General features: G+C 42.9%; 1 protein-coding gene across 1 annotated transcript in view; it reads right to left on the bottom strand.

The window, feature by feature from the left end:
• Nucleotides 1-651: 651 nt before the first annotated feature.
• The window catches only part of CLASP1 (cytoplasmic linker associated protein 1), a 189,121-nt gene continuing 163,075 nt past the window's right edge, over nt 652-26,697 (bottom strand). The window contains exons 35-41 of the mRNA XM_074873569.1: nt 24,308-24,458; nt 22,993-23,239; nt 22,034-22,227; nt 20,195-20,323; nt 9,519-9,725; nt 6,597-6,713; nt 652-4,834 (exon numbers count right to left, since the gene is read on the bottom strand). Coding sequence (XP_074729670.1) covers nt 4,748-4,834; nt 6,597-6,713; nt 9,519-9,725; nt 20,195-20,323; nt 22,034-22,227; nt 22,993-23,239; nt 24,308-24,458 — 1,132 coding nt within the window. The 3' untranslated portion in view covers nt 652-4,747. The remainder of the gene's footprint in view (nt 4,835-6,596; nt 6,714-9,518; nt 9,726-20,194; nt 20,324-22,033; nt 22,228-22,992; nt 23,240-24,307; nt 24,459-26,697) is intronic.

The following is a 26,697-nucleotide window of genomic DNA, read 5'->3' on the forward strand; positions in this document are numbered from 1 at the left end:
AAGTCATACCTTAAGGGGATCTGTTTCCCTAGTGTAGAACACAGCTTCACTACAGGTTTTCCAGTTGTGATGAGCTATTTTTTCCCCCAGGGTAACACAGAAGCGCCTGAGCGCTCAGGCTCCCCAGCCACTTCAAATTTAAGTTCTTTGTGTTTTGGTACCAGGCACAGAGACCCAGTACCCCTTCACCTCCTCAAACACGTCATCACCCAAATTTGTACTGCCACGTCTTTTAAAACCTCTGCAATTCTCTTAAGAGCCTCACAACACAGGCATCTTTTAAAGCCCTTGCTCCTTGAGTTATGTGACTTTGCACAAGACCATCAGCTTTCAAACACCATATGGCTCTCCAGTTCGGAACGTCGCAAGAATCCCCTAAAATCATGACTTCCCAAAAGCTTTTAAAAGCTGACAGCAAAAGACCAACACCCAAAAGATCAGCTGCCCGCTGGCCCCACTTCCACTCACAGACTGGTGCCTGTAGGAAACAGCCAGCCCACCACACACTCTCTAACTAATACATGAAAACACAGCAGCCAGGGCAGGAATAAGAGCAAATTCTTTACAAGCAAAAGCTGCTGGACTGAGGAGCTGTGTTGGATAATAAATCTACTTTAACATTTCTCCCCCAAAAAGGGACCAAACTTCCACTTATTCTAGGGCAAACTCAAAAGGTTTTATTTTAATTTTTTTTTTTTAGCAAATTCTATCACGTAAATGTTAACAAAAAACGTCTGTACAATTGCCATGATACACTCAAAAGTGAAACAAATAAGATATAAATACAGATATGGATGTAACATGACAAAAGCGGAAAAAATAGAAAAAATACATGCGCATGAACACGGTGCCAACAAAGTAATTTCTCATGGCTGGCTTTTTTCAGAGCAGTTTTTACTTCCCATTTAAAACATTGTTAGCAACGTCCTGCTGTATACTACAAAGGTCTATTTTTCTGTCCCTTAATATGTAATATTATGCTTGATAAATAAAGGGGTGGGGAGAAAAGGTTTTGATGACAAAGATGCGAGTTACATTACTTATACAGGTTATTGGTAAGCTAGTAATAAGCAATAAAAAAGACAGTCTCGTATTGTATTGTAATCCAGGCAAGCACACATAGTGTACCTTAAGAAAGCCACATGCCTCGATATTTCTGCACTACATGAGAACTACAGTACGTAGACCTGTGGGGCGGATGGATCCGGTATTTGCCCATGCCCACGGAGCACTGGTGCAGCCAATGGCAGAAAAAACATCCACATCTGAGATTTCGGCAACCTTGCAGCCAGGAGCTGCTGTCTGCTGAGAGTTTTCTCCCATTCAGACTTTTAAAGCATGGTGGGCAAAGAAAATACACTTTTTTTTCTTTTTTTTCTTTTTTTTTTTTAAAGGTACGAAAAATTTAAGCCCTGCATAATGGGCAGCAAGAAAAAAAAAAAAGGCAGCTGCAGTAGGTGGCTACTGCTGGGAGAATGTGAACACAAGCTTCACCGGTGTGGTGAGGCACTGCCGGCATGCAGATCTTTCTCCGCAAGCGTGCGTGGACACTGTGATTTGTAGCCAGAGAGACCTTTATGCTTGCTGAAAGGAAAACAAAATGATTGTACAGCTTGCTGAAGTCAGAACACTGGAGATCAGAGAGGTGACATTCAGAGCTAGCCCTTTGAGTACTTCAAAGGAAACACAAAAAAAATATAAATCAGGTCATGTTCAACATACTAAATAACCTTACTATGTACATTATACGCAATGATTTATAAATACCTAAGCAGAATGCTCTCTACTGTATACAGGTATAACATACTTCTAGAGTACTCAAAGGATGAACAGTCCTCGACTGACTCACATAACAAAATTAAGTAGCACGTTAATGAGCATCTGTTGACAAACAGAACTGAATCGGATTCAGAAAGTAAGGCCTGGTTCTACCATTTGCAGCCCCAAGTGTGCCAATATTACCGGAAAACACAGGCTCGTCGCTGGAGTCGCAGCAGGTTGCACGTGTCTTTCCAAGGACGAGCTGTTAACTCCTACTGTAGTGTCAGCGCACGCGCCAGGGTCAGTTCAGGGACGTTACAGTGCGTTCACTCTCAGTGCATACTAACAGGATTGTATAAAATATATAAAAACATTTGAGAAGGAATTCAATTCCTGGAGATTTGCTACAGTGTGCCATTCAAAAAAAACCCCAAAACCAAACAAACAGCAAACGGTGATGGACCAAGCTCCATCACAGCTGGGAGGGACTAATCGCCATCTGGTCAGCTAGGCTGACCTTCTGAACCCCAGAACTGGAACAGATGATGCTAAACTGAGATAGGGAGAAAGAGAGACATAAATACTAAGCAGTTAGAGGATGAATTAAAAAAAAAACAAACCCAAAAAAACCCCAACAAAAACCCAAACCCACTACTAAAAATTCAAACAAGACAGCTAACTGCTGCCAACAAGTCAGCTGAATATTTCCTCAAAAGGGAAAATAAATTTGTGTTAAACTAAAATAATTTGAATCATTCAAAAAATTAAAAAAGAATATTCTAACAAGCATACTGAAAGATGTTGAAAAGAAATGGTCCACAGAAAGGGAGACACCAACCATAGAGCAGCCAATCCTCCCACTACAGAGGATGGCTTTTCTGAGCCTGCAGAACGGCCCTGGGGGAATCCCACCCACCAGGATCGCATGATTTCTCCTGCCACAGCATTACTCACTGGGAAAGATGAGGGAACTAGCGCCCTGCAGGCAGTAGAAGCCTGGACACATCCTGATGAACTCAGGAGCAGGTCACTTCCTCTGCTCCCACATCAGTAGGGAGCCCAATCCCGCATAGTTCCCACCAGCCCCAATCCCTCCTGAGCTGGGGGTTGGGAGGGGAGCTGGCACCAAGCACCACCTCCCAGCAGAGCTCCTCAGGGCTGGGGCTGAGACACACGGAGAGGAACTGATGGAAAGGGAGGACAACTGGGCTTTACCCTCCCCACTGCACTCCCCTGCTTCGGTACTGGAAACTCTCACATTCTCAGTACACTACCAAGGTGTCCCTTCAGCTCCCCAAAGGGGAAATGGAGGGGGCTGGAGAGAAGTCGAGGCACTGAGGGCAGCCAGGGAGCACACATCCATCACTGCAGCTGCAGGTCCACCATCCTCTTGCACCACTGGCACTGGGGACAAAACCCCAGTTCTGATCCACTGCAGGTTTGCGGGGGGCTCGCCTGTCATCCAGGATCCAGCCCAGAGCCAAACACAGCACTAGCATCCTCCTGCTTCCCCTGGTTACAGGGAGAGGCAGGGGGAGCTCACCCTTTGCAAACAGAAGGGTCTCCCTTTGGGAAAGGGTGGTGCCATGGAGTATTTGCTGCTGGTTTGGCTCTGACTTGGTCTGTCTCATCAGGCTGCAAAGGGATTCTCCCCGCTGCTCCGTCACGCAGAGCACCCTGCTGACAGCAGTGCCGAGCGAGGGCCCTCCGCACCCCTCCAAAACGCAGAGCACCCAGCAGGGCTGTGCGCGGGGCTGGCCAGGAGGAAGGAGGTTTCTGAAGGCTGCTAACAGCACTGCAGGCTCTTCAGGCACGGGAGGGGAGCTTGTGGCAGGCAACCAGCACTGTCCCAGCTGGCTCAGCAGGTGCTTCCATGGGGCCTTTCTGTTCAGATGCCCTTTCTGTCCTCTGGGATGAACATTTTGCCCAAAGCACAAAGGAGTTGCGGGGACAAAGCCATTCACCACCCAACACCAGTGGGTCAGCTCAGAGCAGCAGATCAGCCCTTTGATGCTACAGACTTCAAGAAAAATGCAGCTACAGCCTCACAAGGCAGCAATGAGATTCAGCCCTGCCAGGTCCCACTGCCCACCCAGGGACACACTCAGAGCCTAATCCAACACTCACCCACCTAACTCCAGTGTCCCATTCGCAGGCATCAGTCCCAGAATTGGGTCTCAGGTTCTCTTTGGGGCCTAACAAGTAACCTGGAGAGTCTTCTGAGCATACGAAAGAGCTGAAAGAGCCGAATGGGTTGGGAGGGGAGAAATATTTACACAGTCAATGAAAAGACCAAGAGCCCAGCTGGCTTACACAGCACAGCTGGCTGGAGAGCAGTTACAGAGAAATCAGCCCATCAGAGGTCTGTCAGAAGAGCTATGTACAAAAACTCAGATGTTTAAAAAGAACCTACTTTTTCATTACTCACTTGAGATCTCTCAGTATTAAAGCATGTGAGGCTGGAATCACAGCCACATCTGCAAAGATCTCCCCTGGAGAGCCCTGCACATTAGGCAAGCGGCAACAGGGAGTACAAAACAGAACCACAAGACTTGTAAGAAGAGGAGAACCTAGCCAGAACGGCTGTGGGGAGAGAGCAGGTAACTAGCACACAGAAACCAAAACCGGGTATGAACTAAACCAACAAGATTTGTTTGACCTTTACGTGTGTCCAGGTTCTTGGACTCAGTTTTGGAACGCTAACCTAAACATATTTCTGAGATTTCAGCAGGCTATACAAATATGTTTCAGTATGGCTTTCTGTTGTTCACTTTTAATGAAGACTGCAACACAGACCTTGCTTCCTTTACATTCAATACCAGTAAGATTCTACATAAAAGCTTTTAAGGGACTAAAATACTGATTGCAATAAATATCTGCATGGCCTCCTTGAGCTGATGGAGCGCGCCAGTGAAGAGTAGCAGAAAGGTCTCTGAGAGGCACCACTGATTGCTTCTAAGTCTACACATATGTCCACATATCTCCATTAACTGTGCGTTGAAACATCTGAAGAGGAACTGCTGTTGCTGTTGGTGGTCTGGGCCCTCTTTATGTACAAGTTTAGTAGCTTCATCTGAAAGAAACAAACAAACATCAGGAGAAGATGACAGGAAAAACAGGCAGACAAAAGTCAACTGCAAAGCTTAAGACTCGCATTCTGTGGTGAACTCAGATTTGATTGAGCTGACACTGGGCTCTCTAGAGGAAAAGCAGAAGCAAAGCTGAATGTATTTCAGAACAGAGGCAGGAGGGTATGCCTAGTGCCACTGAAGTACTGACAGATTTAATGGGATTTAGAAAAACCTCTTGCATTTCACTTCAGCAGCCATCAGTTCACAGACCTCAATCCTGCTGCCTGCTCTGGGCAAGCAGGATTCCCATGGAGGTCAGTGGGGCTGCATGCACACCGGCGACCAGAGAGCCAGGAAACACCCAGAACTCTCTGTGCCTTATAAAATGTTCATTTTCAATGACATTTAAATATCTTCACTAACTTGGTACATCTAGTGAAACTGCAGCTGTTATGACTATATACTTCCTTTGCATGGGTTCGTTTTGTTTTTCTGCCTTACCACCTTAGCTCCAGATCCTGCAATGACTCATGCACATGTTTAACTTTAAACATGCAGGCAGTCTGCGTAAACCCAGAATTACTCACATGTTTATAGTTATGTGGTGGTGGTTAAGTCCGTGGCACCTAGGATACTGGGATAATAAAGTCTCTACAATATTTTATAGGGGGATTTCCTAACTGCCCAAATATAATGAGGTAAACCGCAGCACCCATAGCTGTGTCTTTCCAGAGCAATTTGGAGGCACAAGTAACTTGTTTAAGGACAAGAGAACTCAATTCAGAAATAAAATCCAAGTGTCCGCAGTCTCAGGTTGTTTTGGACTATACCACACTTCCTACCCATGAATGAAATTATTGCTTCAAAATAACAGAATGAAACCCTCTGAACTAAGCAGCTATTCACATGCAGAGAACTATTTCAGAAAAAAATGCAGAATTCATCTTAAAATTGCAGAGAAATCTTGGGTATGATGACTTCAAACAGGAGAATAAATCTTGTGACAGCTTCCTAAGCAGCTCTGAAAAGCAATCAACCGCCACCTGCCTCAACACAAAATGCCAGCTTTTGTCTGAAGGACAGAGGTGAATTAGGACTTGGTTTCACTCGCAGCATCAGGTCAGAATTTGAGTTTTGCTGCTAACCTGACTCCAGGGCACAAAGTCCTTTGAAGGGTCACTTGAGCTTGCTGGTGTCCCAGGAGGGAAGGGACACATATGCCATGTTATTAAGAGTGAAGCTTTACCTGCGTTTCCGCCCGCCCTAATCACAACCTGCTGCTGAGAGGACCTGCTCTCCCACCCATCCCAGCCATGTGTTCCTACCACTCTTTACACTAGATTACCTGTGCAGCCACAGACCGGACTGAAAGCTAATTAATTTGTACTGCAGATCTGGTTTTCAGCCAGAGCAGCTAGCTGATCCAACTCACTGCACAGTCACCCCTGGATGCAACGCCGAAGGGGCAAGGTAAACGTGGCTGTAGTGGGAAGGACCCGCTTGGTGGCAGCTTGCAGTTACGGGATCAAATGTGTCATGAAACCGATCCCTGAATACCATCAAAACTTGCTTAGTGGGATTGCAATGCTCACACTGCTGAGCAAGTGCTGTGTTGTTCTAGTGGTGTCGGCAAGGTGAGATAGGATTTAACAGAGTGCAGGGAACTTGACCCAGAGCTACCATGAAGCCACTGGTCTTGCTGCTGGTAGTGCAAGCCATTCAGTGGGTTAGTATGAAAACACTGGAGATGCATTACTCTTGTACCTTGCTTCCCGTGAGTTGTGCAAGATGAGGTTTCAGTTCTTCTCCAATTACTGAATAAATTGCCACTAGGCAAAATACGCTAGCTTTACGGACGCTGCTCTCTGTATTATCATAACCCTGGGAAACAAGAACAAAAAGGTCGTAAGTCAAACAGCACTCACTAACATCCTTCCAGAGCAATATACTAAAGAGCTGATGAACATTTTACAAATGTGGCTGACCACACAGATGAATAGAAAGGCCCTGCTTAATGTAACAGTTTGCAACCTGAATACTCAAACAGCAAGATAATACAATCACCCAAGTACATCCTATTTGTTCCTTATAATATTAGTTATTACTATTATAAGTTATTAATATCTTGTTATTTATAGCATTAAGCTATAAATAGTTTCCCAGCATGAGTTTAGAACTCAAATATACACATTCCTGCATCCAGTTCAGATGACCATATGCTATCCTGGACGGTCAGGACTTCTTGGAGGAGTGCCCTTGTGCTCCCAGTTTGCCTTCAGAAAGTCTTAAACGCTGTGCTACAGGCTGAACTGCCTCTGTAACCTGGAGCTTTTTCATTACTTATCAGGTAGGAAATACCACAGAAAAGAACACACTGAAAGACTCCTGTAGGTGTGCCGGACCTCTGGCAGCTTCAGGAGAGCTGAAGCTAGCCACCAGGTTGCTCAGAAGCTGGTGACTTAAGTCCCGTACTCAGGCAGGGATTCATCACTAAGCAGCCATCCCATGAGAAACGCAGACATCATGCAGCCTGCGGGACGCTGGCTCCTCCGGATGCAGGGTGACCTCTGCCGGGAAAGCCGAGAGGAGGGATGCGGATGGCCGGGGCTGCCCGCTAGCAGGGCTGATGTTCTAGCTGCAGGGCCAAAATACAGTCTGAAATGACAGTCTGCAATCCCAAGAGCACTGAACTAGAAAACCAGGAGACCTAGGTGAGCTCAGAGAAACATCAAGCTATTGGGGACTGAGGTGGAAAAAGGCTGAGCCCAGGCCCACAGCAGAGGAACACCCATGGAGACACAGCCCACTGCTAGGACAGCTGGGACACAGGGCGCTCTCTGTGGGTCCCAATCCAAAGGCTTCTGAACTTTGTGGATGCCTCTGCTTGACCTCAAGTTTCCCTATGGGCCTGGCAATTTGCTTATGTGCACATCCCAAATTGTTCCTGTGCAGGCAGGCAGATCCGTGCGGTGTCGAGGCCTGAGAGGGCTGCGCCCCGGTGGGCACTGGGCTGGTAGAGCCTGTCCCGCGTGCACCAGCAGGACCGTCACCCCACCTCTCCATCTGCCGACTTGCAAGGCAGCAGCTGCTTCTTCTCCCGGCATTTAATAACACAGCCCAATGGTTAGAGCATTCATTCAGGAGATGACATGGGCTCAAAGCTCTCTCCAGCCTGAGGGTATCGAGATGCAGTGCATGGGAGTGCCTCACAGTCCAGCTCTATCCCCCTGGCTCTGAGAGAGCCAGGGCTCTGCATTGGGACCACTGCAAGAATGATGGCTTTCCCCAGCCAAGCCCTGCTCTTGCATGGAGATCCCCATCTGCTCATGGGGATCCTGCTCCAGGCTGCTGAGCTACATGCTTGTGCTCACAGTGCTGCTGTCCAATGCTCCTCACCTCTTCACCACTCTGCCGATACCCTCAGCACCCTAAACAAGCGCACAGGTGATGCCCTCCACACAGTCCTTCAGCCAGAAGGATCCCCAAATATTTCCCAAACATGAGGAGTAGATTCCTTTGATCACTATGAGTTTCTAAGGTGAGGAAATATCACTGGCAGCTCCAAGATGAAAAACAGCAAACTAGGCTCCAAAACAAGATCCGTTTTAAGACATGGAAGCAATTTAATAAAACAAATATAACTGCCTTTTTAAAGGCATGCTGTTCCCAAACTTTTCCAGTGCATTGAAACTCCACTGTTCAGATTGTTGTCTCCAACAATTATGGCTAAAAACTTTTTACAACAAAAGTTTAGATCAATACAGAATTGCCTGATTCCCAGAAGTTGAGATTTAAGAAAAGAATTGCAAGAGCTGACACTACAAAGTTGGCACAAATGCTAGGATGCACAAGCGGAATTTCTGACTTTGCTCTCGTCCTTCCAACTTTTTATGCTCACAATGAGGAGGCTTCTTTATCCCAGTTCTCCACTGAAGTCTCACCCACCCAAACATCTCCCCTTTCACACAGACTGATCTGTTCCTGTTGCAATCCCTCCCCAGTAAACACACACACATCCTCCCTCCTCCCTCACTGCTACCTCCCCTTACTTCATTCTTGCTTGCAGCCTCATCCCAATTGCTGGCACTGCCAGCTGCTTGTGCAGGGAACAGAAGACAACACCGCTACAGCCAGTGCTGAAAGCTAAATTCACATTTTAAGACCGAACCTTAGCACTGGCAAAAACACAGCTCCCCACCCAGCCTGAGAGGCTTATGAAAGAGGCTGAATGAAGTCAGCCAGTAGTTTGGTCCTGATTTCAGAGAGGAAAGAGAAACGGACCAGCCTGTCTGCTGGGATTCAAATTCAAGTGCAAAGTACAATCAAAGCACAGAACAGCTCAGCAGAATTAAAGGAGACTACAAGATGTATTGCTTGGGATGTACTGAGAGACAGCGCAAGATGTGGCTAACTCTTACGGTCAAATTTATTTCATGCTGCTACCGGCTTATTTAGGAGTCAGGCCAAGGCATCTAATTGTGGAACGTACACATAACAAACTGAGTTTTCTTTTCCTTGACATTAAAAACATCAAAAGCTCAAATATAAAAACCTAGAGGGATTAAAACTTTTAATTTACCAAAATCTGGTCCCAGAGGGTCCATCAATCTCTCTTAGGCTACAGACCTCACAAATTACTCACTGGTGGTTTGTGCTCAGAAGCATTTCTAACATGAGATTCTGTACCTGTAACAACCCAGGAATGATATCGGGAAGTAGTTGATGCAAGGATTCCTTGGAAATCCTCTCGATGACTTTCGTCTGCATCTTGATGGCAGCTAAATTAATTGGATAATCTGCAGTCTGAATGATGGGGCAAAGCACCTTGATGCATTGCTCGGGGTGGATGGAACTCGCCAGGGTGGAAGCAGCTTCTTCAGCAGCTCTGACGACCTGGAATGAAAGCAGAGCAAAACCTTACATTAATGAGGTCACACTTCACAGCCAACACCACCGGTGTGTACTGGGAATGACTGCCAGGAAATGCTTGGTGATGTTTGTTAACAGATCCACAGGAGAGTCTATCAAGAGGTGACTGACTCTGAGAATTCACATCCTTTGCCTCCAGTGACATCTTTGTTCCAGCCCGTGGAAAGAAGTCCATCCTGCCTAACGTAACTGTGTCAAAGTTGTGGCTAGTTTGAAAGAGTCATCTGTCACCCAAGATAGTTAGGGACTCCCATCCTAGGAGAAGCGAGAGGATGACATCTCTCCAGCCACTGCCAAAGCACCTAAACCCATCAGCTTAAACTTAATACAAAATTAATCTCCTTAAACACTCTTAATGAACAACACCATTGCACCTTTTAGTATGCACCTCGCCTGCTGAGTGCTTGGGTGCCCAAGCTGAGACACCCATGCCTACACAGACGTGTCCTGCCATTTCCCAGCTAAACTATGCTGTGATCAAACACAGGTCACAGACACAAACAGGCTTTAGGGTGTCCCTGACCAGGCAGCTGTGCTCTCTGCACATCTAACCCCTTAAAACAGCACTGGGATCACTATAAAACATGGGAGGAACAAGTGGAAACACTGGTAGCACACACCTTTTGCAGCTAGCCCACGCTGTAAAGCAGCCATGCAAAACAAGGGAGAACCCAAATTCAATCCCACTCTTACCCCGAGGGAAGGCAAATTCACAACTTTCACACTCTTCCCCAGCATATAGGACAGCTAACTGAAAGAGGAAAGACCTGATTCTGGTCTCTCCTCCCATGAGAGTTTATTCATTTTACATTCTGCTGTAATTGGATAAAACAACCAGGATAGGAAGGCAGGTTTTCCTTTTCTCAAGTGTCTGTGCTAATTGCCAGGCAACAAAATGAAGCTTCCCCTTGGTTGCACTCTTCCTGGCCACGAATCACACACTTTGCTCCCCCTGTTCTTGTTTCAGTACAAAAGATGGATGATGTTTTTGCTCATCTTTTCTCATTCCCCTCTTTGCAGGGCTTACTTTTAAGGGAGGGTAAATCCTGAGTGGACAGAGATGCCTCAGTGGGCAGACTTATATCCAACACCTCAACTCTAAGAAGAAAGAAGCTTTCACAAATCCTCGTGCTTAGGATCTCCCAGCCAGCCCCAGGCAGACCCTAACTCTGCGCCCAGGAGCATTAATACAGCTTTCAAGGCATTCTCCCTTTCCTGATTGTGCAGGAAGCTCAGACACCTAGCACCAGTTCTCTAACTGATCCTAAACTGAACTACCTGGGGTTGTCTGAGGTCTATACTTCAAAACCAGCACTAGGAAATCTGTCCCTGGCAATCTGCAAAAAAGCACGTAAATCAAACCACAGGTCTCCCATCACTCACACTGAAGCCATAGTGGCTGGATTCTCCTCATTCCCATCTTCCACACACTGTCATGGTATCAAACTCAGGGATTTCTGTTTGTCTAAGGCAACCCATGGACAGATGTACCTCTATCAAAGCCTCAAAAGAAGGTGAGCTTTTGTTATTTTTAATTAACTACTGTGGATAATGCATGAACCAGAAGTATCTGAAAGTTAAGTCTCATTCTTTACTAAGACAAGAATGTGTTCCTGCCTGGACTACAAAACATTTTCCAGAAAGGTTTTATTGATTTTTAAGATAGCAGCAATGAATACTGGCCAAAAGAGATCATCTTCATCTACAAAGCCTGCTTCACTCACAGTCTTAGCATCACAGCCACCGCTATCGTTAATCTTCCACTCACGCTGGCAGCTAGCACCCTGAAACAGGAATCATCCACTTGTTCAGCCAGAAAATAACGAAACTCATCCACTTGGCTCTTGGCATCCTCTAAAGCAAACCCAACATTGAATATGATCTCAGATACTTCACATACTACAAATATTGCATGCAGGCAAGGTACAGCAGACCTGAGACTGTGACTGCTTCTGTATCAGTGTCCTATTTACAGAAGAAAAGCTGTCAAACCGCTCTATCTACTTCAGACCTTTCTCAGCATTTAATTATAATATTAAAACATATTCCAAAAAGAATAGCAATCCACAATGTGGTCAATATTCAAAAAATTTCATCCTGAAAGATCTGTGAATGAGTAACCAAGCAGAACAAAATGCTTGTTTTCCCACTTCCAGCAAGTTTTCCCTCTTCCAGCTATTTCCTTGCTAATTCCTCTTCAATTTCACACATGAAAAGCATGAAAGTTACTATTTTTCCATGTAAGCCAGTGCTAGCGCAGAAGAAAGCACTATGTGATTTTGTTGGGAAAGGAGAGAAACACCCGAGTACTTAAGGGAAACCTAATGCCATGCTTTGGTACCACGGCATTGAATTGCTGGAGTGGATGAAGTCAGGAGCTCCCAGGAGGTCTCTTTTAAAGGAATTCACTTCTTGGCACTGCAGTTTTTGACGTCTGCTTTCCCAGTGCTGAAACACTGCTACCATCAAGCTTTCCACAAACAATGCAGTGGACTTACAGAGAACCCATATATCTTGTAACCAATTTAACAACATTCACAAGCAAGTCACTAGCTAAAAAACTCCAACTATAACTATTTGGACACAGGCCACTTGGTATTTTGCTTTGCAACAACTCCAGATACTGTTAGCAAATGTTTTCAGACGCCCTCAAAAAGAAAAGCTTGCACTTATATCACAACTCACTAAAAAAAATCGTATTTTTTTAGAACCTTAAATCTTCTTGGTATCCTACTTGATAAGAAAGCATCAATATTTCAGTATGCACCTACGGACAGACTCTGATCTCAAATACAGAACTGTAGACTCCAAACAGTACAGCAGTAGATAAAAAATTCAATGAGTCATTCTATCTGCATTTCAGCTCCACATCCTGTTTGCATAAAGTTTACCATGCACATTAAGTTGCAGGTATGAGGCAAGTGCATGAGACATAACCTTTTTTTAAAGCCTATTAACCAATAGCACAAGGGGTTAAAATATGGTTGTGCTTTTTCACAAAACAAGCGAGTGTTCAAATAGCAACAAAGGTCACACATATTTTGCACATCATAAGGTCAGCAAGAAAAATTGTGAAGGTGCAGGATTTATTTATGCCCCTGCAAATCCTCCTTTCAGCAAGGCTGTCCATTTCTAGCAAGGATCTGGCTGCCTTTACACAGCAGTGGGGTATTTCACATCACTTCCCCCTGGATACAGAAGGACGTATGACACGTGTCCAGTAGGCTTCCTGCTGATATTAGCTTGTAAATGTGACAACACCAGGGAGACTTCCAAGTCTTCCGAGAGCACATCTGGCAGACAGCGTCTGCATCTAAGCCACACTTCAGCAAACCCCTGAAGCGTATGTTTAATAACATGCTGAAGTCTCACTGACATCAATGGGATTCAAGCGTGTGCTCACATGCTTGCTTGAATCAGAGCCTCTGCAGGTAACTAGCTCCTGGCTCCCTTGGAAAGGACCGTCAGGGGACAGGGTGTAGGAAGGGGTAGGGCAATACTAACTGAGAGTGAGCCAAAAAGACAAGCTCATCCCTGCTGGCACAGAAAGCCAAACACCACCATTCTGCAACACAAATACCTGCCCTGTCCAAAATGTCTTTCCTTCTGGCTTTGTCAGAACAAAACATTCAGCCACCCAGACCGACTCTGCATCCCACGAGGGAAAGCGTGTCTCTGAATACTTACACAACACACTCGGAGTCCCGCTCACCTGGTAATGCCAGAGAAATCAGCAGCATTCCCACACAGAGGGAAGTGCATTATCAAAAAATACAAACTGCCAGGTCATTTGGCAACAAGAACATGCAATTATAGCAGAGTTTAGCAAAGATATTTTGCCGTGAGGCACAACACTTGTGTCTTGCAAATTATACATACCATACAATATCAGAAAATCAAATATATTTTTTAATCAGGGCTTTAACCTGACCAGCAGAGTGAAACAACCTTAAAAGGAGTGAGAGAAATGAGCAAACAGCATCAAGCAACAAGGTCTTCCTCCCATCTTTGGAGGCAAGATCAACAGATACACACCGGGAAGTGACAGAAATGGCTCATACTCATAGCAGACACCACAAGAAGTACCTGCTATGAAATGCATCCTTTAAATTAGAGAAAAATAAAGGTGCTGTTCGCTACATGCTCAGATTGAGGAGCTCATTGTCATAAGAGGATTAAAAATTAGACAAGTTCACTGACGAAAAAACAAAGGCCAAAACACAGAGAGGCAGGCAGAAGCATTAGCATGGGAAGGCTGTACACTTCAGACAGCTTGAAGGAGGAAGAATATCCACAGGGAAGCATCATCGTATGCTTGCTTCCTACTAGTCAGTCAGGTAGGGTATCAAGTGAAGCAAACTTTTTATCTGACCCAATACAATTATTCTCAGTGATCTCAGAAATATGAAAGAAAACTAGCAAAGCCATGAAACTATGATGGCAGTTGGAAGCAGCAAGTTCAAAATGGTGGCTATGAAGATGTGCAAGACTAGAGAGAGCCTGCAGTGTTTTAAAACCACAGACACTAAGTTGTGTATAAGGTATGTCACAAATAAGATTTTACCTCCCAGTAAAAGCTTAGAGCAAACCATGACCTGAACTGGACAGTTCGATATCATTCAACACAGGGCAGGTAGCCCAGGAATGCAGATCTAGAAGATAGCACTTTGCCTTGAAGAAGCAGGTTTTTCTCCTTTCCAATCCTTACCTTATACTCTACATGCTAGAGACCAGATTCAGCCTGACTCCTGCTGGCATAACATAAGCTGTATTTGCCGGGGGGTTCCTTAAAAGGCAACTGTGGTGCATTAAGACCTTTCTGGTGAGTCTCCCAAACGAGAAATTGTTATACTTCTACCCAGTTTGCTTTAGGGAAGGAACAATATTCATATGCACGAAGACAGAGAGGTGTAGCACACAGATAGGCTGATCACCTCTAACGATGTCTTCCTTAAGGCTATAACGGAGTAAGCCTCAAAATAACAGGTTAGGCTGTCCCAGGAATATGCACGTCAAATGCTTTCTGATTTCAATGGGAGGGGATATGCTGATGTGCAGTACTAGAAACAGTGTGATCAAGACAGGCACCTGTCACAGATTCCTTTCTTTTAATAGAAAAGCACACTGGCATCATCAACGTTCTACAAAATTTGCTGGACAAACTTTGGATGACAATTCCCACTGGTTTACCTGGTTCACAATGCACTGCAACCATGAGATCCTGTTGGCTTTAGACAGCCAGAACCAAGACTCCATCTCTTCTGCATCATTTATTCTGATCTGCTTTTACTGTCGGTGCATTACAAATGTTGCTGCCTGATGGCTGCAGCAAGCAGCTTGTCTGTGGTAATTTGCTCTTGGTCAATATGCAGCAGCAGCTTTCTAAAGGGTTTTGATGGTTTCATTTCTGCTTTGAAGCGACACAAATTACTGGCAAATAAGGAAAGAAAAATATATGTCTTGACTCACCTAAGGCAGAACATGCCAGGTTCACAGACTACATAGGGCATTGGTGTAACATGCTGGGATCTCAGCAGGGCAGCACCTATACACCTAGTTGAGAGCTGTATGTAGGACCATAAGCTGCAATACTTGCAATGATTGCTAGTTGCACCATCTCAGCAGAAAGTCATAGCAAATGAGGCAGTGTAGATAAAACCCCACTGAAAACTTAGAGGCTTTGTATGCTGTTGTGAAACACGCAGAGCACCAGAGAAGTTTGTTAAGCAGAAGAACAAGGTTTTGCTTTTGGGCTTACAAGGCATGCGGCTATGTTTCTGAGCCAATTTTTGCCATCTAGAGGTGGTTACTTAAAGCCTGCATAATCTAAGCTGGAGGGGATGGAGGTTTACCAATACTTAGCCAGGCAAACTCCCATCCCTGAAGGCTTTACAGTCTGATCCAGACAGGAACAAACAATTAAGAATTTGGTTTCAAAGCAGGAAGTGGACTCAGCGATGGGGAGTGCTAAGCAGATGAAAAAACAATGTGATTTTTATAAGGGAGTAGATTGGACTGCTTCTCCTATGCACTAAATATGTGAAATGTGTTGGGAATTAGAAAAAGCACATGAACATATACTACAAAGCATCAACAACCGCCGAGCTGTAGCACTTGGCAGTTTCCAGCATGGACTATGTATCAATTAACCTTAAAGACTGTGATCATTTATAGTGCTTTTCCTCTTTATTAGGCTACATTTTGTAGAAACCTACATAGATCATGTCATCATCAGAGGACAGTTGCAAATCATCTTATAAATGTCAGAGGCCAGTCTAAAAGCACCTCATACTAACAATTATCTACAGTTAATGGATAGTTGTGACTTCTTCTTTTTCACCTCTTTTAGAGGGTTACAACAAAGAATGTTACATCCCAATTATGCTTATAGACCTTCTGGATAATAAAAGACCAAAATTAGATATCTTAAGACATGGCACTATATCCTTTTCTTACACATAGAAAATACACATCAGGTAGGTCTATAGGCTTAGTCGCAGAGAAAAACAGAGTGTCAAAGACAAGCAGGGAATTAGCTATCCTATGATTTTCTCTTTGTAACCATTTTGCAAGCTAATGAACTATCTCTGTTTTAATGTACTCAGTAATAGGAACTTATACTCATTTTGCTGGTATGAATCTGAAGCAATGTCATATCAATGGTACTGGGTCAGCAGGCAGCATCTCTCCTCAGTTATGGGTGAGTAACTACACTGGAACAAATGAGTTAATATTAACTAATTGGCAACAGAAAGATGGTTCTCTTCCAAATAACTCCAAACAAAGAGTGATAAAAATCAACAAGATTTAATACCATCCACAACTTCAATTATGTTCTAATGCTCGAAAAGTAAGTGAAAGGCATTTACATGTCAACCCCCATAAATATTTACAGTTATGACTGAAGCAGGCTTGACTCTTCACATCACCCCATTAAATCAACAGCATCAAATAGACTGTTATACTACAAACAGTGTAAAAACAGGCTGAAGTCAAAAATGCAAACTAAACATGGTTCCCAACCCAGTCTTCTAGTCTGTAGCCTAGGGCTACATTAAGTTTGAACCCCCATTGAGGTCTGTGCTTTGCCAATCTCCTGCGTTTGCACTCATAACAAGGCGCTACTCAGCATCCAACTCCATGTACCAAGTTTTCCTCTCCTGTGTCTCTAGGAAGAGAAGTAGTGCTCTTAGCTGTGCTGCTTCACTGATCCTAGACCTTGCCTTCAGCAACAGAAGGCAGGAGAGTTCTGGCCATGGCAAAGATCCAACCTTCTAAAGACTTCTGCTTGGAATTGGAAAAAAAGACAATTATCTAGGCATCCCAAAATACCTAACTATGCTAACACTGCTTTGATACTTCCAATTATATAATCTGGAATAAAACCACAGACCCTTTTTGTTTCAAACAATCTTTAACTAGATATTGGCACTTCACTGGAGGAGAGGGTGGTATTTGCTGGTTGGTGAATATGTTGGTTAGAATTTGTTATTTGATCCCTCCTGGCCACGCTGAAGAGCAGCAATATTGGAATTTGGGTAGACAAATGAACCTTCTTGATTTCCAAAGAACTGCCTCTTAGTACAATGACTTCTTGGAGACAGTACCCAAGATTAACAGTTCTGTAGTGTCCTCCTCTTCAAATTCTTTTTGCTTGGTCACTTCAGATTGATTCTTCATGGGTCACACACAATGGAAAATGTGAGCAATAACAGGGCAATTAGCAGTCCCTGTGCTGAAGAGGAAACTCAGGTAAGACAGACTGAAACTGATACAGCTTGCTCAAAACAGTCATTTTCTGCTAACTTATGCAGCGTGTTGCACACCAAAGGATCTCAAACCATAAACCAGGATCACTCCTGTCTTCCACTACAAGGCAGAAGCGGCCCAGAAGCATAACATGTAGGAGTGACATCCTACCAGGGCATCCCTGGCACAAGGATTAACACTTTCCTAACCAATTATATAGCAGCATTCCTTGAAATAGTTTTTACAGTCTAGAGGAAGATTTTATTTTATGTAGTCTAAGGATGGTACACCACTGCCTTTAACATTGCTCTGATTTAGTGAAAAAGAAAACTGTACAACAGACCGCTCAGATCTTCCCTTTACTTCTCCATCTATTCTTTGAAAGTGCCCATCAATCACAAACTGGTGAATCTCACAAACTTAATCTCCTGCTCAGTGGGATCAAGTCAAGCAGCTCCTCCACCCCTCCTAGAGAGAGCAGCACTGCAAAATCAGCAGCGAGAGCGAGCTGGAGGGCCACTACGGGATGGGAATTTGTGACCTTCTGGCTCAGGGCTATGAGTTTCACCAACTGAGCCATACCCAAATGGACCCTCAGTTAATTTTTCACAGACTTAACTGAATCAGCAAGCCCTAGCTACAGGTAAAAATACCTACAGTATATTCCCAGGTATATCTTTAGCCTAGCTCATGTAGATAACCCAAGTGCAGGTTGGGAAACCTTTCTTTGCTTCGTGAATGCTGATGTTCTCAAACTACTGACAGAGAGATGATGCCTTTCATGGGCTGCATCATGGTTCCAAAAGCCCCATTTAGACAGGGATCACAAAATACACATGCATAGAATGAAAAATCCAGCACCAATGTCACCACTTAATACAACTGTGCATACACAACGCTTTAGCAACAGACAGCAAAACAGGAATATACCTGCAACATTCTGCTATGACAGCGGTCACCCAAAGGTCTCATTGCAGCACTTGCAAATAATTTTTGATTATGAAGATGCTATGCAAAACTATTGTAAATCAAAGGTATGCTAGGTACAGCACAGCAGCTACTTGCTATTAGCAATACAGCTCAATTATTCTTCTATAAAGTGCCAGAACTCACATCTCTTCACTCCTGGCTTGAGCCTTGCTTTCTCTGTGGCAGACTTATTCTTCTCTGTTTTTCCTCAGGAGGCATCTCATGCAAATCCTGAAGAATCTTTCCATACCACAAGCATGAAGAACACAGTGTGGGGAGTAGAAAGGCATAAAGTGTCATGTTTTCAACATTGTTCTTGATTTCTATAAAACCCACCAGTCCCATGAGGACAGTGAATTCTGAGGGATGTTAAAAAACAATGCCAGAGACAATCTGGGAAGGTCCTGCTAGAAATGGCTGTATTGGAGGACTCTCAGAAAAAATACAAAGGGCACTGAGTCAAGGTGAGCTGAGAAGTATGCAACCAGGAAAACTTGCCAATAAAGGGCACTCCTTCAGAACATAATGTTTTGTCTGACTGCTTTATCAGGAAATTAATTTACAACTGCTTCTTATTACTCTGAACTGAAAATGACAGGAGTGCAAAGGCTCTAACCAAGGAGAGGAAGGTAGGCAGAGTACAGCAGTCCTCATTCACTAAAGGATTAAACGTTTTCTACTTTTGCATTTTAGAGAAATCCAGCCTGTTAGTTTCTTTCCCTGAGGGTGTTTTTTGTTTTGTTGTTTTGATTTTTAAACAGTACAGTTACTGCTACACACAGCTAACATAACCTTGTGCCAGTTATGCAATGCTCTGGAGCAGTCTGATCTATACAATGATCTTTTTCATGGCCAAAGCTCTCCAGGCGGAGATGTCTAAAATTGCGAGTTTAGGACAAGCCTGTTGCAGAGAAGAATAAGTGTCTTGGATTTCAAAGCAAGGCCTTTGGTAACAAAGCCATCACAGATATATAGAGAAATTCATGTGGCACTTTTCAAGGTTTAGTTCAAACTTGCAACATGCACAAGGTAGACTGAAAGATCCAGCTTGGAAGTCAATCCACAAAGATTGACTTTAAATGTAATTTGAATTGATCTACCTCAAAAGTTATCATTATTTCCCTTTATTTTTGTTTTACTCAAGAAGAATACTTTCAGTTTTACATACAAGTTCTCTCACAAAAGGAAAATACAATTTCTTCCTCTACCCCAGTTTCTTTTCAGAAGCATAGCCTCTTTGTTAATTTTCTCCTGTTACTCACCAGTTCCCAGGTCTCCAGCATGGCCCAATTTCACCAGTCAGTTTTCACTAACAGTTCTGCCTGAACATGGGCTTTGTGTTTTCCAGTACATTTCCTATCCTTACCTGTACAGACAGAGGGAGCGTGCTTCACAAAATTATTAAACATGCACTTTTCTACCACAGGGTCTCAGCCTCTCCCAGAATGAGCAAAGAAGTTCTGGGAAGCTGATAAACAGTGGCCTACAATTCCAGATAGCTCCAAGCCCACTTAAACAGCTCTGTCAGTCTCAACTTTTTTCCTCCCTGCTTCAGCACATAAAAATCCTGTCTATTCATACTTGGGAGACTTAATATTAATTTGTTCTACTGTCAAGATGGGTCAATGTGTTTGCCTGTTACGTCTCACAGGTCCTACATTTCTTCAGCAGTTCCATATTGCTTTCCCAGTAGCAACACTGAAAGGCTCGCTCACCTCCTTGTGGGAATCCTTATGTGCTTCCAGTGTTTTCATGATAGTCAACTCTGCATAGTTCTTAAACCTTGCTGGCTGGTTCCGTAAGATCTCTCTCAGGACCCGCAGCGCTAGGGCTCTTATTGAATGCTGTGTCAAGAGAAATCCACATTAGAAAAAGTCAGTTCTCAAAACTGTAGTTTGAAGTAAATTCTCATGGCTCCCTATGGCACCAGAAAGCTTCTATCGCTCTACGAGCTCAGGGGAGTGAGCAGTGTAATCAATATAACTAAAATTCAGAATTGGTCTCCTTGCTGGCTTTTGCACAAAAATTCTCATAAGCAGACTGCTGTCATAGATACAAGAAAGAATCAGAATGACTCTACTTTATTAAATTCCATACTCTTTTGGCGCTGAAGCACAAATATGTACCCAAAGCAGCACGTCTGCATTACATGAACCTACAAAGAAGCTCAGATCATATTTGTTTTGCCCTTCTTCTTTTGCTTAGCTTTGCAGAGAGCAAACTGGGCTCCATCCATGCAACAAAGCTGTTTCTCATGTACTAATGCAGTAAAATCGATTATCTTCCTGTAACTGCTATGGAAATTACTTTCAAGAACAGTTAAGTCATTGTAGTCAACACTGACCTGTATGTTAATCCTTTTTATCAAAAGATCATTAGCAGAAGGGATTTATAATACCTGCTTTAATTTCATAACTGTTATATCAAGTTTTTGGCCTGTAGCCACTCCAAATAGATCCTATCATTTCAGCAGAGGTATCTTACTTTACTCTATACTCAGTCTTTAAATCATGTCCTTCGCTATTCATCTACAAAATTCATGCAGTAGCACAATTCACATGTACTTAGATAAAGCCACCATATCTTCTGATAATGTGTGATGATGCTATGATTAAACATGTAGGACTAGAGCAGCTCCATGCTTATACTATAAACAACAACTGAGCCACCTACACTGTCAGCCACCTACACAGTTTCAGAATTAAAATTCCTGAGAGCATACCATATACTTCACAAGGAGTATAAGAAATAGAATTGATTTTGAATCAGATGAAAGAAAAAAGGAAGAACTGTGAGTTCTTTGGTGCTCTGAAGCCTAAATATTGTAACATTCAGATGGAGCACGGCTCTCATGTGAAGGCGCAGCAGGGTACTGACCCCTTTACCAATTATCATTGTGCTGCGAGCTGAACAAATAGCCCCAAGTGGAAAAAGTCTAGTCTGTAAATTACCACTTTGATCAGTTATCAAATATAAAACTGTGGTAATTACGCAACTTTTTTTTAATACTTCAAAACAAGATTCCCTATAAAAGCAGTTTGTTCGTGATGACATTTTTGCAAGAGATATAGACCCATCCCATGAAATCTAATATCCTGGATCTTTAAATCACACAGATTAAAAAAAAATAATTAATCTATTCTAGAGTGCCTTTACTCTCCCTTTTTGGGGAATGGGTATGACATATTTAAGAGCTTGTAACTTCATCCTAACTCAGAAGGGAACAATTTTTGAAATCTTGATAGTTTTTGTACTAGATAACTATAAAAAGATAACTCCTTTTCTGATTCTAGTTCAGTTTCCTAGTTATTTGTTCCTAACACTCTGGAGGGAGGGGGAAAAACTGGGACACTTCAGAGTAGCTTAAAACTCATCATTGAACACACTGAAAATGAAAGCAGAATTGTCAACTTTCAAAAGAAAAAATAAGCAGTGCAGCATCACTGATGAGATGCTGTACCAATGCAGCAGGATTCATTTAAACTAGTGGGGAAGAACTATCACCCTAGATGAAGCAATGTACAGGAGAGTTCAGACAAAAATCTACATCTCACATCTTTGTCTCCAAGCGTTTCCAGAAGCAAGAGCAGAATGGTTTTGAAATGCTCCTCCCAAACTCCGAGATTATCTTCCCTTGTGATCTTTAACAGTTCCAGGAGAGCTCCTTTTCGCTCCTCCACCCGCTCGTTGTGGTTGGAGAGCTCTTTCAGAAGATCAGCCACCAAATCTGAATGGTCAATGGGTACTTCTAGGACAAACAGAAGCAAATCATTTGGGGAAATGAGGAAAAAGATCAAGGATGCCAAGATTACCAACCCTCTACAGAGCAAAGTGCATATAACAAGCAGCCCCTCAAAAATGCATCAAATTCCAGGTGGCCTCAGTCAAGCGGGCAAGGTATTCCAACTAGCCCACAATTTCACCACAGTTCATAACACAGCTCATGAATCTGCACATGGCTTCTAATGAACCAGGAAGAGATGATGATTGAATTTCATCCAGTTCCAATAATTACTTCTACAAGATGAGAACTGCCACAGTTTTTCCCAGACACACACACCCAAAACCAGCAATCACATGCATGACCTTTAGATCAAAGTACAGTGACTCATCGATGTACTGCAAAAGAATAAAGCTAAGGTGTAGCATCACTTAAATGAAGTGAAATGCTCAGTAACAACGAGCTATTGAGAGAAATGTTTCAGTCACGAAGAGTGGAAGGTCCCCAAAACCGCGTCCCTACAGATGCATTTAGATGCTTAAGGGACTAGTTTGAGGGAAACTTGAAGCAAACGAAAATTAAAACTCCGGTATAACATTTTCTCAATAGCCACAGATCAGGTTCTGCTGGTACATGAGAACACAAAGTGTTTCATACCAAGCCTCATCTCAGATGCAAGGTAATACACAACATATGTATGGACAGGTACATCTCCGAGAGCACTGCCCATACACAAATATACCAGAAACAGAGCGTGGTGTCTGCAGTTTTATGAGATACACTGATACAAACCATCCCGAAGCTGATCCATGTCATCATCGAACACTGCTTCCTTCAGGGCAGTCTTGTCGTAAGTGTTAATTGTGTCAGCATAAGGATAGGGGTTATATTCTCGAGCACGTGGCCCTGAAAAGGCGCGGGGAGGCTGAGTGTTAAGTAGAGAGGTTTTGTTATCTAGAGCCATCCTTCCCCCTTCTACAACATCACTGCTTCCACGGACATCACCAGTAGGCACAGCGAGGCCACCATCTCGAGACACCTGGGGGATCAAACAGAGAGAAAAGACATGAGACCGCTCAAATTCTGTGGAAGATGTAGCTTTTTTGGAGTTCACCCACCAACACGAAGAGGCATAGAATCATTTACATGTATATAATACTTGAGTAAAACTTAGATTACCACCTCTTGCCCTTATATAACTACAACTGTTCCAAAAATATCTTGTGATTATAGGGCAAAAAGCTATGCTAACATTCCTAAATCTAAGTTACTATTGCTAAAACTGCACAAGCTGGCAAAGATCATAAGCTCTGAAACAGGACTAATTTGCTAAGAAAGGGAAAGGAAGCAAAAGCAATATCCTCCTCATGAAAGTTCACAACCCATTGACTGAGGAAATTGGATGATGCTTTGCAAGCTAACAAGAAATGAACAATTGAATGGTCTCAAAGAAAATCTTGGACCAAGAATTTTTAGCTTTGAAGGCTAACTTATCTACCAACATAAACTTGTTTGTCCAGATAGGAAGCAAAACTGTCACAGAATCATAGTATATCTCAAGTTGTAAGGGACCCAAAGCAATTATCGTTTAAGATTCCCACAAACTCTGAAGTCCATAAAACAAATGGTATCTCACATGGCAGATAATTCTGTAACCATTCATGCAGCATAACATACCATACAAGTTGTGCACTCAGAGTGATTATGGGTCCTTCCTATATCTGAAGTAATAAGCCTGTGAGGGAAACCACCCATGCATTTTAAGAACTCACATCTCCCATTACAGACCTGACTACACACACTCCATGAAAAAGCTATCACCGAGCCATGCTGAGCCTGAGAAACAGTACCACTGTTTCCTTCATACATGAGACTCCTACAGAAGCCCAGTGAGCACATTTCACAGGAGGCTAGAGTTCAAAGGGAGCAAGGGACTACATTAGTGGGACCCCATAATTTAGATATAAGAAGTTAGCAACGAATAAGCAAAACACACTTGCAAGGATACAGGAGGAATAATGGATTTTGTACACTAACAATCCAAAGCCAGGTTTGAACATAGTGTTTTAAAATTTCACCTACCTGCAGACATTAATAAAATACTTACAATGTCACAGTCTTTCTTTCCATCACGTTTGATTGGTTCATTCAGGTCCTCTTGACTACGGAAACTAAATTTTTCAATCGCTTCTGTGACTCCACGAAGAGAGCTGTAGATTTCATCAGAATTTAGGTTCTCCGTGTCATAATCCAGCATACTAAAGACCAAACGTATATGAAATGTTACATATGAAATTGGAATCCGCTTTTGACTGTCAACAAAAATAATGCCAAGTTGGAGACAGATGATTTGGCATACCCTTTCTAACAGTGACTTGTAACAAAACATGGATGGAATCAAAGCAGACTTCACATTTGAGCCTCCCCTCAAACAGGGCTAAACCCAGGAGAAGCTCCACTGAAATCAGTGGCATTACATCACTGTGAGCAGAAATCAGGTCCACTGTTTGTTACATTCCACAGCAGTGAGTGTGCTAGCTTCTGTGAACTCAACAAACCTATCCCCAGCATGGTAATGGTGTTATTTAAAAAGGAAAATAAAGAAAATCAATCACCATGAGAACTCAAAGGGTTGTGACATCTGGTGGAAACGAAATCAATGAAATTTAGTTTCATAATATATCAAATATATTCTATCAATGGATTCAAATGTGACAGATTTAAATAGAAAGGAAAATGTATCTTGATGTAAACCACAGTCTAATATGTCCCATTTTCATTTATAGAGTAGTAAAACCAAAATCACTTGCACAATGCCTTGATAAAAGATGCATTTCAGTATTGAGCCTAAGATAGGGAATTCTCTCACTCAAATCTGATGCTTTCTTGCAGTCTGTCTGTTCCTCTGAAATTCCTCCGCAGCATAAAGCCACACAAGTTTGGGATTCCTTGAGGAGTTATCCAAAATTAAGTTCCATGGAAAAATGCCTGGCATGAAAGGGCAGATGATATGAAAAGATGTGGCTAAGAAGAGAAGGTCCTACAAGCTTGGCGAAAATGAAAAGGCATTATTGGCAGGGCTTTGCTCTATCTAGAACTTGAGTTTGCATGACAATCAGTTTTCCAAGAGAGATTTAATGAAGAGACCCAGTAACTGAGAACAATTTCTCTGGGTGAGTCTCAGACCTTAGTAGAGCCAAAAACAAATAAACCAAAAGAATTTGAGACATTTACATCAAGTTGTTTGTCAATAAATGGCAAGAAGTGGCTCCCTACAGGGGTGAATTACTATTTCTTAACAGTTTGGGAAGGATGACAGGATGGGTTTGGAGAAGGATGGCTGAACAAAAAGCTGTGTTCCTTTTCCACAAAAGAAAGATTCCCTATGAGGTGGGTTGCAAAAAAAAACCCAAACAGAAAATCCCTTCTGAATCCTCGGTACACAGCTATTATTTTCAATAGAACTAGAAGTAGGATGTTAAATATCCAGAACAACTGCTTTTTTTTTCTGGAAGAAACTCAGGAACTTCAGACAGAAGATAAGATTGGTGCTGTCCGATTCCTTCGGGATTAACACACTGAAAATAGCCATAATCCCTGGCTCCCAAGCAACGCGCTCGCACTACACTCACGCAAGCATCAGCAGCATGTATTCTGGCAGAGAAACCAAAGAACAACTACCCAACTTTAAACAATGTCTGTCAGACCAGGAAGAAAGAGAAACCACTTAAAGAACAGACCAAGATCAGGAAACAAAAGCTGTTTATAAACCTACAGAAGTCGAAGTATCTAGGGCTTTTCAGACAGCTGAATGACAGTAATGTGATGGCTTTCCAGACAAAGTGAAGGCAGTTTTTAGAGTCTATGTAAGTATCAGGCAGGGATAGGAAAACATTTGTTTCATATGGTCTCAAAAATATTAATTTTTAGCTCAAGCATGTTTAATTCATAGATCTTACAGGGTTCTTCATACAATATTTAAGTGAACAATGAAACCGCCATTCAAGAAGGTATACATGTGACAGTACCTGTGTACCCACACCAAGACATGACATGACTTACCAAAGGTCACACAATGAAATCAATGGCAAAACCCAAGAAATAATCACAGCTATACTGACACTAAATCTTCTGCTGAAATCTCTTTTTTCCTCAGGGATGAATATTGCCCTACACTGCTACCAAAGAATAGATCAAAGTACACTCTGCAATGCTAAAGGACTAAGGCAATTTCTCAACAAAAAACACTGATATGATGCATTTTTCAAAGCACAAAACCAAATTTCAATAAACATCTAAAGAATCCAGTGATTTGATATGTTAAGAGTAAGCCTGCGTAGGAGACCACATTATGGTTGTGTTCGACATGAATGAAAACTCTACATGTGAACACACACGTCTATTGACAGTATGTGCACTGGAATACTTCACAGACAACACGATGCAGGGAATAAAAAATAAAATGGAACTACACTCACCTTTCAGGAAAAAAAAAAG

This window comes from Strix uralensis, chromosome 6, assembly GCF_047716275.1.
Source record: "Strix uralensis isolate ZFMK-TIS-50842 chromosome 6, bStrUra1, whole genome shotgun sequence".
NCBI classification, from domain to species: domain Eukaryota; kingdom Metazoa; phylum Chordata; class Aves; order Strigiformes; family Strigidae; genus Strix; species Strix uralensis.